General features: G+C 43.1%; 3 protein-coding genes across 3 annotated transcripts; 2 read left to right on the forward strand and 1 right to left on the reverse strand.

Moving 5' to 3' along the window:
• The first annotated feature begins 332 nt into the window (after positions 1-332).
• si:ch1073-184j22.1 (erythroferrone) lies at positions 333-6,422 on the forward strand. Its single transcript, XM_027030010.2, has 8 exons — positions 333-1,429; positions 1,784-1,900; positions 2,141-2,255; positions 4,292-4,419; positions 4,645-4,756; positions 5,101-5,191; positions 5,299-5,377; positions 5,616-6,422. Exons 1-8 carry the CDS (start codon positions 1,304-1,306, stop codon positions 5,712-5,714), a joined length of 867 nt encoding a protein of 288 aa, XP_026885811.1. The 5' UTR covers positions 333-1,303; the 3' UTR covers positions 5,715-6,422.
• A 1,645-nt stretch (positions 6,423-8,067) lies between these two features.
• Positions 8,068-9,498, reverse strand: si:ch1073-184j22.2 (dual specificity protein phosphatase 14). Its single transcript, XM_027031746.2, has 2 exons — positions 9,406-9,498; positions 8,068-9,010 (listed from the first exon to the last, which is right to left on the reverse strand). The coding sequence occupies exon 2, from the start codon at positions 9,004-9,006 to the stop codon at positions 8,440-8,442; it is 567 nt and encodes a 188-aa protein (XP_026887547.2). The 5' UTR covers positions 9,007-9,010; positions 9,406-9,498; the 3' UTR covers positions 8,068-8,439.
• An 859-nt stretch (positions 9,499-10,357) lies between these two features.
• sft2d3 (SFT2 domain containing 3) lies at positions 10,358-11,613 on the forward strand. Its single transcript, XM_027029818.2, has one exon. The coding sequence runs from the start codon at positions 10,394-10,396 to the stop codon at positions 11,057-11,059; it is 666 nt and encodes a 221-aa protein (XP_026885619.2). The 5' UTR covers positions 10,358-10,393; the 3' UTR covers positions 11,060-11,613.
• The last annotated feature ends 335 nt before the right edge of the window (positions 11,614-11,948 follow it).

Consider the following 11,948-nt stretch of genomic DNA (forward strand, 5'->3'; position numbering starts at 1 on the left):
ATCTGGAGGAGATGTCTCTGATGACGTATGACACGAATTTGCACTAGAGCTTTTGTTTATGTATGCTGCAACTTTGGGACTTTGAGTCACGCTGTAGGCACTAGGACCCAGCAGGCCAAGCAAGGGAGCAGACAAGGCTGGTAGAAATGGTGGAATGAGCCAAGCATAAGACAAGGCAGGAGAGGGGAGGCGGGGGGCTGAAACAGACACAGCAAAAGCCGCAGGCCAGACGGGGGAGTGGGGCTGTGGAGAGACAAAGTGACAGCTCTAGATTCAGGAGCCGATAGGCGGTGGAGGGAGGGGCGGACCGTCAAGGGGAGGAGGCATCTGGCTGCCATAAGAGGGTAAAAACAGCAGGGCGCGAAAGGGAGCCTTCACAACACGGAGCCATCTGCATGCTAAGACTGAGGTCGAGGAGGAGCATGAGTACGGAGTAAGCTGTAGTCCTGGAAAGAGCTCGCCTAGAGGAATAAATCATCACCGCTCTGGGAATTACGGGAAACGCTGACAGAGTTAAAAGGGAGAGAGAGAGAAAAAGAGAGCGAGAGAGAGAGAGAGAGAAAGAGAGAGAGAGAGAGCTGGCCAAGTGGAGGCGCAGGGAGAGAGGAGAGGACAATAAGGTTAGTGAGACAGCAAGGTGAGAGTCTACCACCCACAGAGCAAAGACTCCAACAGACACTGGCTTTATCGCAGCCAGTCACGCTGGTCCGGAGCTGCACAGGCGCTAATCATCACAAAAACGCAGTGGCAGTGCCACACACAGTGTATTTATGGAATACACACAGAGGCGCATGATTCACAGCGCAAACTAAGAGAGTTTAGACTGTAGCAGGAAGGCATAGAGGGTCTTGGATGACCGAGGAGCAAGACTGAGCTTGAATCAAAGAAGGAGTGAGGTTAGGTGTTGTGCCTCAGTTTATTAGTGAAGATCCATCATCAGACTGGAACTCCATGTTTCTGCTGATGCAGAGCTCCCGAACTGAACAACCAGACCTGTTTTCATTTCTTTCTTAGGCACAATCCCAGTGCCTAATGTGGAGCATCTACGAATGAAGGAGCTGAGTCCATCTTCAAACTGAGGCCTTCGGTACCTTTAAACACTGAACTAAATACATCAGTGCTGATATTCCTTTGGCGGACCATATCCATCGTTTCAAAAATACTACCTTTACTCTGATATTTGAGCTACACACCACTGCACACACTCTCAGAGCCTCAAGAACCACGTTTTGCACAAGCCCAGAGTGGGATGGGACCCTTTCACTGAGGAGCCGAGTGAAGGACTGCCCTCTGACCCTGCAGTATGTTGCCTTGGCTTGGGGCAAGAGGGCCACTGCTGCCCCTGCTCCTGAGCCTATTGCTGACCGCCTGCTCCGCACAAGACAGCCAGGAGAGTCTGGAGCTCCAGGAAGAGAGCACAGAAACTCCTGTAAGTTAAGACCTGCATGTGCTGTTCAGGCCTGCATGCACACACACATGTTATACACCTGTTATCAACTGGAGCATGTGATACCACAGTGGAAAGTAATGTTCATCTTGCAAGCATGTGACATTACATTAAGGGAGAGAGTTACAGCAATACCTATTTTAGAGTTAAGGAGAAAATTGCCTCATACTTAATTACTAACTCCCACAGGAGTCACTATTAAATGGGCTCACTGCAGAATGGGCTCACTGCAATTATATGTTGACAGATGAGCTGATCGGAATGCTGTTGAGGTTTTTATGACCAGGAATGGTACTGACTGGCAAAATTTTGTGCTGAAATGAATCTCTTCTACAGGAAACTGTGTCCTCAGACATGGCAATAGTCAGCCCCCACAGAACCTGGATAGTCTTCAGGGACAATTCAAACAAGAGTGGAAACAAGAAGCCCAAACTAAATAAAAGGACCTCAAAGGTAAGTTTGTTCCCCTTGCCAGACAATAACTCAGAATGGGTGAACCTTCAGTTTATTTTTAAGACACCATGGTACAGAAATTACAAGAACCTGCCAGAATTGGTGTGTTGGGATCAAAGTCTAAGGGGTACACATACTCTCTCAAAACAATGTTCATTGTGGTACACTGCACCGTGTCTCCCAAATTCTGGAAGGTGTTGTGGGATTTTATGCTGAACTGACAACTGTTCATTTCTGCAGCATGGCCTACCTGGTCCTCCAGGCCCTCCAGGGCCCCAGGGTCCTCCTGGTCCTCCCGGGCCCCTGCTGCCTAACCAAGATGAGATAATGGAGGACCTTCAGTTAAAGCTAAAAGGTACAGAAAGCTTTGTGTTTTTTAGGCATTGAAGGGAACAGAAGAGGTAACCAGCAAGAGAACCTGTATGTTATCAGCATTTACAATGGCCAAAAATGTCACATTTCTGATTTTGAATATAGTGTGTTGGGAAATCATTCAAAAAGCGTAATTTGACAGATTTTCCATATAAATCATATATATTTGACATAGCACAATGTATAAACATTATATATAGTACAGAATCTTTTTTGCATGCCATTTATATGCTGTTCTACAATACAGTGTGTAAAGTTACACAATAAAGCCTCATAGTAAACATACAAGAAACAAACAAACAAACAAACAGTTACACAGTAAACCATCTGCTGCAGTGTCTGCTACTGCTTTGGCTTTTTTGAGTTTATATTCATGCCATTCGACAGAATTACAGTTGAGATAAGGTAACCACAGTACTGTAGTTGACTTGCAGTAATAGCACTGTAGTGTGCCACAGATATGCTTCGGTGCTGCCAGACCTGGTTGTAACTAACATGTCAATAACAACAAAACACCCATTAACAAACTAAAGACACCGTGGAAACAAACAAACAGCAGAGTAACTAAACACCAGTGCAACTCGGAAAGTACACCAACAAATCAGCAAAGCACAGTGACAGGAGAACAGACTACAGTTATTGATAGAACTGTTCCTTATGACAACAAAGATAAAACAGTAACTTAATGGCAAAAAATGAACATGAATGATGGAAAACTGGGCCACAGAACGATGGCTTCCTATCTTAATGTTCTCTGGAACTACTAAACTTCTGATTTCATCTGACAAAATTGTAAGATCATGTTAAGGGCATAAAATTACCTACTCATCAAGCACCTTGTTTGCAAATACAAGTGTTTGGCAGTCTCGTCTGACAACTAATCTGTTGCATGCCAGGTAATTATAAAGAGTTTACTGATGCTAATGTTTCTATTACCAGTGATAACAAGCTGTGAAAAGAGTTCAACAACTCCAGAAGTGCTGTCATGTCTTTTTCATGATCTGTTTTGGATCTGTTCTATCATAGTGTTTTTGCAGAATTGTTTAGCTGGGTTTGTATTTACATGCTTATTTCTGTTTGGTCTTTGTGCTGTGAGTAATTTTTTAAGCACAAGCTGGCAACTACACCATCAATTATATCAGCTTGCAGTCTTGCATCAGACATGGAACAAAAAATTTACACATGGAACAATGAATCTGCTCCTTTTGTTTTTAACGCTTTGATACGTTGTGTAGCATTGAGTGCGTGTGGGCAAGTGTGTTTATTTCTTTGCACCGAGTCACTTTCCTAGTATGATACGTGTGATGTACTGTGCTGTCTCACTTATTTGTTCGGGAGGCTGCTTGTCTGATTGTGTGCAGGGCTGATCCCTTAATAGGTGTAATTTTCTTGGACGATGATGCGACTTGGCGCGAGTGAAGAATTCCATGGATTCCACATTGTGCATGTGTGCGCGTGTGTGTGCGTGTGTGTGTGTGTGGAATGAGTGCTGGCAGAGGTCCAGAAAAGCAGACACAGGTCTGTTTGTGCTCCATAGCGGCGGGTTGCGGGCTGTTCTGACAGCAATATAAAACATAAAAGCTCTTATTCACACAGCAGAGCACAGTGGCGCCGCGAACTCTCTCACTTCAGCATGTAAGGCCCCCACCCCATGCACTCTCCTCCACTCCCCGTCTACTCACACACACTCACGCACTCCAAATATTTACCTCCCTCTTTCAGAGAAAGATTGTTTAATGACTTTACATGCAGCCAAGTGTCAGTCAAAGATAATCCCAAACAATTTCACGCCTAGCTGTTTATGTTTGATATTTAAGGCTTCTCGAGCCTGAGAGGGCTGTGAGGAGCTGACAGCTTCCAAAATGGTACAGGTATAATGTAAACAGTTGAAACAAAAAGAGAAGGGTAGACCACAGTTAAAGCAGTTAAGCTTTCTCTTAATAATAAAACAGCCGAGAAACTATGAGCCCTCACTTCACTCGGACCCTCTTCTTTGCGCTGCCTCCTCGTTGTGTGCAGAGATGGTAGGGTCCAACTGCTTGCTCTGCGATCAGCCCCCCCTTGTGGCCATGGCCTTCCACTGCCACCTGCGCCGTGACCTGCTGGTGCACCGCCGAAGCCTGCAGGAGCTCCAGCCCTACAGCAGCGTGAGTGATGCCGTCACTCCCTGCGCACACCAACCACAAGCACATTTCACGAGCAAGCCTTTCTTTGGTACCACACACCTTTGGCTCCAGCTCTGATTAGCCGTGGGTGGCTGGTCTGGGTCTGGCCAAGCAGCACCCAATGAGCCAGTAAGGGCAGGGGAATGGGGAGGGGTGGTGGCAGCTTGTGTTTGGGTCATCAGTAATCCTCTCTGTTTCGCCCTACAGCCGTCGGACACGGAGCGGTTCCACCAGCGGGGCCAGGGTTTCAACGCTAGCAGTGGCCGCTACACGGCACCCGTGTCTGGGTTCTACCAGCTCACTGCCAGCCTGGTGCTGGGTAAGCAGTGCAGAAATGATCTCATGTGCAGTGAGCAAAAGTCACGGCCCTACTTTCAGAGACACTTTATAAGTTAAGTCTGTCTGTCTCATTTGCAACTAGAGACAATGTAGAAAGCTGCAGGATGAGAAAAATGCAGGATGATGTTTGTTTGAATTGTTACATCATGCAGCAAGTTGAGGCACGAACACTGCCTCCGCTGTGGTTGCACGTAGATGTTGAGAGTGTGGGCCATTCCATCAGATAAAGCTCAGAGGAACAGGGGTGGGGTACTTACACTGAACATCCACCCACCACAACGCATCCATCATTACATTGTGTGTGTGTGTGTGTGTGTTTCTTAGAATCCAGTGAGACTCAGAAGAGGTCCCAGGCCAGGCAAAAGGACAGTGTAAAGGCTTCCATTTGTATAGAGTCTCTCTGTCAGACCAATGTGTAAGTACAATCCCACACTATTTTGTTCATCAACTTGCTCATGCCCATCTTAATCTCATAAGGACATGGGGAGCAATAGATTATATAATCGCACCCTTGTACTGCAGCTCCCTGGAGACAGTAACAGGCGTGAGCCCTACAGGGGGAGTGTTCAGCATCCTTCTGACAGGAACTTTGTACCTACAGGTGAGAATGACTAATGCACAGAAACATGTCCACGTGAACTCAGCAGACATATTCAACGATCACAGAGAGGATAGACGTGATCACAGGCATGTGTGGAGACAAACATGCAGAGTAGAGACAGCTAGTACTAGACATACACAAAGCATGTGTCTTAAATAATTAAACATAACTGAAATGCATATAACTAAAGAATCCAAACAAACCAGAAATATTCATGTATGTTCTGTCTGTCATACAGGCTGGAGAGTATGTATCTGTTCTTATAGACAATGGAACAGGCTCTGCACTAACTGTTCTCCAAGACACTTTATTTTCTGGGATTCTTCTTGGAGTATGAAAACTCACTCACACACACACACACACACACACACACAAACAAACAACAACAAAAAAATGCACACACAAATACATACACCACAAACAGTTGTCATTCTTTGCCATCCAAGTGGTCTCCAGAAACACATTTCTTTGCCTCTAAGACAGGAGTATATCAGCAGTAATAATTATGGCAGGGGGAGGACTAAGAGGGTGCAAAAATTATTTGTAAAATTGTTACCAGGGCAACAGGACAATATTTTGAAACATTTAAACTTCTGTTTATAGAGATGTACGTATTTTTCCATGTGCTGTGTTTATATATTACAACTAAACAGGGTAAAGAAACTTTATATATTTATTTGCATTTTTGAAAAACAGTTGTTAAGCGTGAAATTGAATAATAAAACTATTTGAAACCTCCCTAATATGGGACTGAAGTTCTCAAAGTGTGGTAATTTAATGTACTTATTTTTCCTTTATTTTTCTGACATCTGAAAAGCTTTTAAGAATCTGAAGGCTGCCCTACCAATGAAACTCATACTGTTTATTCGCATTAGTATTTTATTCCTTCAAATGAGTTCAAAGCTTTGCATGGGGGGCAAACTGCTTATATGAGAGTGTAAGTGTGTTTTATGTCTATGGCTTGTACACTTGTGTTTGGCTTTTTGTGTGTTTTGTGGTTTAGCCTGACACGATGTTAACAGATACCCGCTGGGAGTGGGGCTTCAGTCTCAGTTGGATTGCCCAATATAAATAACTAAATTAAAATAAATGGATTTTGGCAAGTTTGTTTAGATAGATGGGTTTTAATCTGCCCACAAGATTGTTTTAACATTCTGATTTTAAGATATGGTTTTAATTCTTGGTCTGGAACAATTTCTTTCTTTCTAGCAGGGTTGTTTTTTTATTTATATTACATATTTAAGGATATATTTTCCTGACAAAAAAACATCATGAAAAATTTGTGCTGGAAAAAAAAGGTTTATAGAGTATATTGATATTCAGTGGATCGCAGCAGTAGTTTTGCTTTTAAAATCCTTATATTAGCATTTCTCAGCCTGTGAAAATAGTTTGTCATACTCCAAGAAGCACACATACATGTTCTTACGTACACGTTCTCAAAAATGAAAGATGTGTTCAACGAGGGATAGGGATCATCACGCTCAAATAGTGGCGCCTGGTGTCTGGTTCTTTGCCCCCCTCTCAACACACACACACACACACACTCACACACACACACACACACACACACACACACACACACAGCTATACCTTCCAGAGAAACATCTAACGTCACATTTGTGGTACGACCGCTTTACCTTACAAGGACTGTTCGCTGTAAAATAATGTGCAGAAAGATAAATGATTGCATCTTAATGACATGCCAATTTACTCCATGATGGGTTCACTGAAAGCAGACTCTCATTAAACACACACACACACAATCACAAAAAATACATATGCGCACACACAAACACTTCGTTCTACCCTGCTCCATATTTTGCCAGCTTGTTTCCTGTTAATTGCACAAGATGGCAGTGTTTCAGGCTATAAATTCTATTTATTTTTCAGGATAAATTAGTGATTTTCCATCCAAAGCATTACGACTTATGTCCTCTCTCTCTCGGCTTTCAGTATATTAGCATACCCCCATCTAAGATTAAAAAACAAAAACAAACAATAAAAAACCACACCACCTCTCAATTGAAACATATTGTAGCCAGAAGTATATACGTAATATCTATTGCAAAGCAAGATTTTATATGATAAACATAAAACAGCTGTGACAGATTGTTTTTCTTACTGCCTTGGAAACACTACAGACTAGCAGACCAAGGATAAGACATATTGACTGTGCCTTTTTCAAACACTTCAAAAATACTTTTCAACTCTCTTCACAGAAACTGAGGTCTTTTCTTGTGCATAAAGAATACTATATAATATTTAAAAAATACTAATTTTCCCTTTTCACCAAACCAGAAACTACTGAGGTAATAATAAAGTGTCATTAAAAATATAATGTTATATAACATTTCACTGGAAATATGTAAACTGTCTCACAAAAACAGTGGGAGGAGTTTCTGCAACAGGCAAACAACAGTGACAAGGAGAAAATTGCCTGAGTAGTTCCATGACTGAAAGATTAAATGCATTTGGTGAGAGACTTTTGAATCACACATAAAAGAAGGCTATTATTAGGGAGCATGTGGACCATCCTGCCAGAGATATTCCAAGGCATTCTTATCTTGTTGGATCGACTGAATACAAACTTTCCAGTCATTCATCTCGCCTGTGTGCCAGAACCTGCACATCAGTTATTGGTTAATGTTCCCATGGTGCCCCCTGTTGTCCCAAAAGATACAGCACTGTACTTGCATAATTTCGCCATTTATTATACCCTGGAACTTCAGCCAGGTACAACCAACCAATATTTCAAAACAAATCATGAAAAACACATAAGCCAATTTACACAATATTCTCAAGGTCAGAGCAAACACTGATGGAAAACTAACTTATCAAGTTGCTCTGCTGACATCTGCTGAGCTGAAGAGTCCCACCTGTCAACAGAGCTGAGGAACAACATCAGCATTAGGAATCAGTACCCTCTCTCAGTCCTTCTTCAGAACTGGTGAATGTGCACAAGTGAATCCTACCACCTCTGCAACGGCTACAAATATAGCTCATTTCCATCCTGCTCCAGGGAGGGAGAGACTGCCATCCACTAATTTGCTTGGTACTGTACTTTAAGGCACAAAAGAAATATATCGTCTAAACCGGCTCATCCTTGGAGACGAAGGGCATTCTCTCAGACTGTATCTGTGAGCCAGTCTGGGTGTTATCGGCGGAGGTGGTGGCTCCACCGGCACAGCCACCTTCACAGTATTTCTTCCATAGAGCTTCTTCTCATAGTCCAGGAGCTGCTCCCAGAAGCCTGCGTTAAGGCGGATGCAGGGACGGCTCCGCTGCACCCAGCTGTGCGCCTGCTGGAGGGTGGCACCTCTGTACTTCATGAGGTAGGCCATGATAAGAGCAGGCGAGCGGCTCATGCCTGCTGCACAGTGCACCAGGGTCCCACCCGCCCGGTTGCCATGGATGCGAGCGGCCACCCGGTCGAAGTGCTCTCCGAGGTGGGCACCGGGCACATCGGCCACTGCGACACGCAGGCACTCTACGCCTGGGTATCTGGGGCAGCTGTGGGACAAGGTGGCATTGACGATGAGGGTGATGCCCTTGCGGGTCATGAGGGCTTGGTTAAGAGGAGCATCAGCTCCACTCAGGAAAAGGGTCGGGGTAATCTGGGACATAGACATGGAGCTGCTGACAACAAAAATGGAGTCAACAAACTGAATTCGCCGACAGTGAATTATAGCAATATTGATTTTTTTAAAATCACATACAGAGCACTGCTTGCCCATAGACAATCGTGGACACCAATAAGCAAGGCTTTATTTATTAACTTAATCTTATAACCCAGAACCAAATTTCTCCCTCCATCCCTGTCATAAACACACATCTCTTGTAAAAACATATAACAGCATCATTTATGAATTGACATGACATGCGAGTTTCACTTTAAAGTCCAATTCACATTCAAATTCTATTTCTAGATTTTTTTTTAATAGATATTTTAAGTCATACGTATTTAATATTTTCCAAATTTTAAAGCTTCTTTTGACTTGTGCACAATAATTTGTATTGGCTTGACTGACCTGGTCCCTTGGTGTGGTCTCTGTCTCTCACAAGTTTACTGTGTTTCCCTGTTAAAGGAACCCCCTGTTGGCACCCACAAACCATAAATAGGCTTCAGGAACTGTTGACCAATGAAGAGAGAGATTAATTTTAGACTCACGCAGCAGCTGTGGACTTAGATAATTTGGATCTGTTAGATTAAAAAAAGCCATCAGTATATCTGTGTACTTAAAAGTTTGCTTCCAGCTGTGAATAACTCCTCTTTGACCTTAGAACAATAGTTCAAGGTGGTGTTGCCACCCATTCCTCAGAAAACAGCATCGTCCTGCACTGAAATATAATGCTGCATCCCTTCCTGAAGGTCTTGTATTTTCGTACACATTGGATATACACTAGGCTTAGACCATATATGATCCCCCACTCCCCAAAAATGAAAACCTTTCCTACTTAAATTGTTTTATATATATATATATATATATACACACACATATACATATACATACACACACACACACACCTACCTATGTTCTATACATGCAATCATTCTTTCATCATTATAGATGGTGCATTAATGCCATTATATATCCACAGAATCAGGAAAAACTATTTAAGTAGGAAAGGTTTTCATTTTTTGGGGAGTAGCGGATCATTCCTTATTTTTCCATATTGCAAATGGCAACTCTGTACACCAGGACCCTTAATTTAAAATCTAATCCCCAAGCATATTAGAAACAGGAGCCAAAGTGTCTTAATCTTACAATAGGCCAGATCACGTCCTTCAGACTTCAGATTCTGGTGGCCAGAAAGCTTCCCACAAATTTGTGAATTAAGTCAAAGGAAAATTCAAATGCACACAAACAATTCCTGATTTGTTTACAACCTGCAATCAAGAAGCAATATGCAGATGAAACCATAAATTAGCTAGCCAATAGCTTGGTTGCTTCGGCTGTCGCGTCGTTGTGACGTGTTACTTCCTACCAACAACAAACTCCTTTACCTGACACAACCATGGCTGAATTAAATCGACAATTACAGGAATATTTAGCTCAGTCTAAAAGCGGTGCCAAGACGATATCGCAGTCCAGCTCCAGCACAACAATAAATATAGAAGAACCCACCGTTGTTCCAGGGAGCTGGTTTGGTACATGGTCAAGTCCGTTCTCTGGAAGTTCTAACGCTACAGGCCAGGGATCGAGCAGCGGCTTTTCCTGGCCATGGTCTTCCGAGCCTGATCCATGTTTGCCCGGCATCAGTCGATCACAGCGTCTTATCGCTTTCGGTACTTGTATTTTGCTCTCAGGCATATGCTTTGGACTTTCGGCACTCTATGCTCCATTGCTCCTGCTGAAAGCACGAAAGTTCGCTCTGCTGTGGTCCCTTGGATCGTTGTTCGCGCTGCTTGGGGCGGCGATTCTTCGAGGTCCTAGCAAACTCATAGCCAGCCCGACACCTGGTGCTGTTGTGTACTTGTGCTCCCTTGGGGGTACCCTCTACGCTGCTCTGAACCTCCACAGCACGTTACTTACCGCTCTTGGAGCATTTCTACAAATAGCCGCTATTGTGGGATACGTTGTAGCGTTGTTGCCAGGAGGGAGCGCGGGCATGCGATTTGTTGGTGGTATGGCCGCATCGGCAATCAAGAGAACCGTGACAGGCAAGACTATGCCGATTTGACTGACAATGATTATGCACTGACTGATGATTATCCGGTGTGAAAATCAGTGGTTTTTAATCCTATACGCAGTTACCAGTAACAAATATTGTACTGTAAATATGGGAAATGCTGTACGTTGACAAATGTAACTAAGTGGGATGATTGCCACACTAATGTTAATTCCGGCAGAATGGCAATTAATTCATATTTTTCCACTGTAACGAAATGAAAAGGACCAAGGTCAAATAGTGTTGATAAACTAGAAAACTGCAGATCATATCTAACATTTTTATCTTTGTAAATAAAGATGTGCCAGACTCATCTTGACATGCTACTGAATAGGGGCTACATGAATCTTGGAATTCACTATACATCTATGTAAATCAACAATCAATGGTATTTTAGTAATTCTAAATTTCTATTTTCTGGCTTGAGTTTCATGAGGAAAAATTATGAATTACCGCAGTTTTGAATTTACACACAAAAGGTTTAGGCTCCTGTAACTATAAGAAAGCAAGTAGCTATGCCATTTCTTTGTTTTGGTGAAGGAACATTAAACTAACATGTAAGCTGAGGCAATGGATGTCAGTCCAAGTTCTGGGGCCAATGTGTTCTGCACAATTCTGCATTTGTCAGCTATATTTTACAAGTTCCATCTTATGGAATGTTTGATGAATGACTAATTAGGAGTGTTTGTACAGCAGACACCCAAAGATGGGCAGAGCACTGGATCCCTAAGGCAGGGAGCCATAAAGGTGGAAGAGTGAGAGAGCCTGTCCCTTTATGCACACTTAAAACCACAATTACATTTGGTGTGCATGTTCATATGCTGAGTGTGCCAAGTGTCCCATGGAGCTTAGAATAAGACTGGGAACACTATCACATGTGCTATGTCTAGTTACTGAAGTG

Source organism: Electrophorus electricus, chromosome 7, assembly GCF_013358815.1.
Source record: "Electrophorus electricus isolate fEleEle1 chromosome 7, fEleEle1.pri, whole genome shotgun sequence".
Lineage (NCBI taxonomy): Eukaryota > Metazoa > Chordata > Actinopteri > Gymnotiformes > Gymnotidae > Electrophorus > Electrophorus electricus.

Coding starts and splice junctions, on each gene's coding strand:
- si:ch1073-184j22.1 (XM_027030010.2), top strand. CDS start 1,304: ATGTTGCCTTGGCTTGGGGCAAGAGGGCCACTGCTGCCCCTGCTCCTG. Junction 1,430..1,783: donor AAGAGAGCACAGAAACTCCT/GTAAGTTAAGAC, acceptor TCTCTTCTACAG/GAAACTGTGTCCTCAGACAT. Junction 1,901..2,140: donor TAAATAAAAGGACCTCAAAG/GTAAGTTTGTTC, acceptor TCATTTCTGCAG/CATGGCCTACCTGGTCCTCC.
- si:ch1073-184j22.2 (XM_027031746.2), bottom strand. CDS start 9,006: ATGTCTATGTCCCAGATTACCCCGACCCTTTTCCTGAGTGGAGCTGAT.
- sft2d3 (XM_027029818.2), top strand. CDS start 10,394: ATGGCTGAATTAAATCGACAATTACAGGAATATTTAGCTCAGTCTAAA.